The 1,796-nt window shown below is 33.7% G+C and overlaps 1 protein-coding gene across 1 annotated transcript; it reads left to right on the forward strand.

Moving 5' to 3' along the window:
* The first annotated feature begins 1,097 nt into the window (after positions 1-1,097).
* LOC100568997 (52 kDa repressor of the inhibitor of the protein kinase-like) lies at positions 1,098-1,790 on the forward strand. The gene is made up of 2 exons (XM_003248982.4): positions 1,098-1,502; positions 1,576-1,790. Exons 1-2 carry the CDS (start codon positions 1,414-1,416, stop codon positions 1,787-1,789), a joined length of 303 nt encoding a protein of 100 aa, XP_003249030.1. The 5' UTR covers positions 1,098-1,413; the 3' UTR covers position 1,790.
* Positions 1,791-1,796: the final 6 nt, after the last annotated feature.

The raw sequence follows: 1,796 nt of genomic DNA on the forward strand, positions 1-1,796 counted from the left end.
TCTAGTTGTTTTATATATCTATGATTATTTCTAATACATTTTGTATAATAAATGAAATGTTTTGCCAACCGACAAAATGGCGGTTGTCCACAGCTGAGCTTCACTTGTAACAATGTAAATTGTATAGGAGTTCCTTATCTAGTGTAGTATAGAAGTCTGTGTATATAGTATTCGATAAATATTAACTATAACTGTAAAAATGAAGTAATACCGAGCGCCGTCACCGGACGCGACGAACATCGAACGAAAGGCAAATGGCATTATATTACGTTATTATTTAAATTGTTTGTGATCGGAAGGTATTCTTACTATAGGTAGATAATAAATTGTGATGATCATCCAGTGTCGGACGGTCATCAGCTCCGTACCACGAGTACTAGGTGTGTATGTGTGTATACGTGGCTTATAAATTATAATGATAATTATTATTGGTGTTTTCTACAGGTGGTGGCAAAGACACCCGCGACACTGAGAGCGCTATCGCGTAATACTAGCAAATATAATGTATAATATTGAATTTTGACCGTTTAAAATTACCAACTAGATAAATTTAGATATTTCACAACGCCGAATTGACGGGTGACAATAAGTGTCGTTATAAGTTATAACTTAGGTATGTGTAAGAACCTAATTATTTTAGTTATTTGATTGTAAATTATAGTTAGGTACTTACTCTACGATAAATCTTTTATTTTGAATAATTAACAGATCCCCTGTTTATCCTTTTGATATTTATCATGCGATTGAACCAGTATTTATTGTATCGTTAAGCACCAGAGTTCCTTGTTCAATTCAAGAGATAATTTAACCACTCACTCCGAGTGCCTTTTTATAAAATGTCCCGGACTTGTGTCTGTTGTTCACGGTGTAACCCGGACCTACAGTAGTTGGTATACTGATTTCGGTGGTCAATGTATACTTAGCAACACTGGAGCGTCGGACGAACGACAATCCTATTGGTGGAAATACACTCTCTCCCACCCTACATCCTGGTACTCTTCTACCCCCCCCCCTCAGTGGCGTACATTCAAATTTGCTCTGGAGGGGGGGAGTTGAAAAAAAACCAACACTAAAACCACAGATTATATGAAAACAGATTGTGCACTTAGATGTAAACAAAAAATGGCCTGATTCTGGTCTCCGCCAGAATCAATGTGACCATTTCAACAGATTGAAATTACTTGAAATGTATCGTATACTTGTGGCTTACCTGATAGTGATATCCGAGTATCCGACAAACAAAATATATTGTTATCAACACTCTGATACTTTATATCTGATAGTCTGATGTTTGGTTTTCACTTTTCACGTGTTTTTGGCGTTTGACGTTTTACGATTTTTGGTGTTTGCTTAAATAAAATAGTTTTTTTTTTGTAATATTTTATATTTATACTGTCATATTTATTTTAAAAAATGACTACTTGTGCAGTCAAGTTTTGCGACAATAAAATGTCACTAACGAAAAATATAAGCTACTTCAGATTTCCAAGCGACCCATTGAGGTGAGTAATTAGGTTTGTTTTATGATTTTCATATGTATGCATTACAATTTGTTACGTTACTAATTTATTATAGGTGTAAACAATGGATGGAAAAATGTCAAACTGAACATTTACTGAAAAAAGATGCTACTATTTTATACAAAAATTACAGGGTGTGTGGTGTTCATTTTGAAGACAAAATGTTTTTAAATCCAAATAGTAGGAACCGTCTTACAATGAATGCTGTGCCAACCATATTTAGTGGTAAGATTTTGTTTATTATAATTAATATTTTTAAGACTAAATGAAACTATT

The sequence above is a fragment of the Acyrthosiphon pisum genome, unplaced genomic scaffold (assembly GCF_005508785.2).
Source record: "Acyrthosiphon pisum isolate AL4f unplaced genomic scaffold, pea_aphid_22Mar2018_4r6ur Scaffold_18418;HRSCAF=19096, whole genome shotgun sequence".
Lineage (NCBI taxonomy): Eukaryota > Metazoa > Arthropoda > Insecta > Hemiptera > Aphididae > Acyrthosiphon > Acyrthosiphon pisum.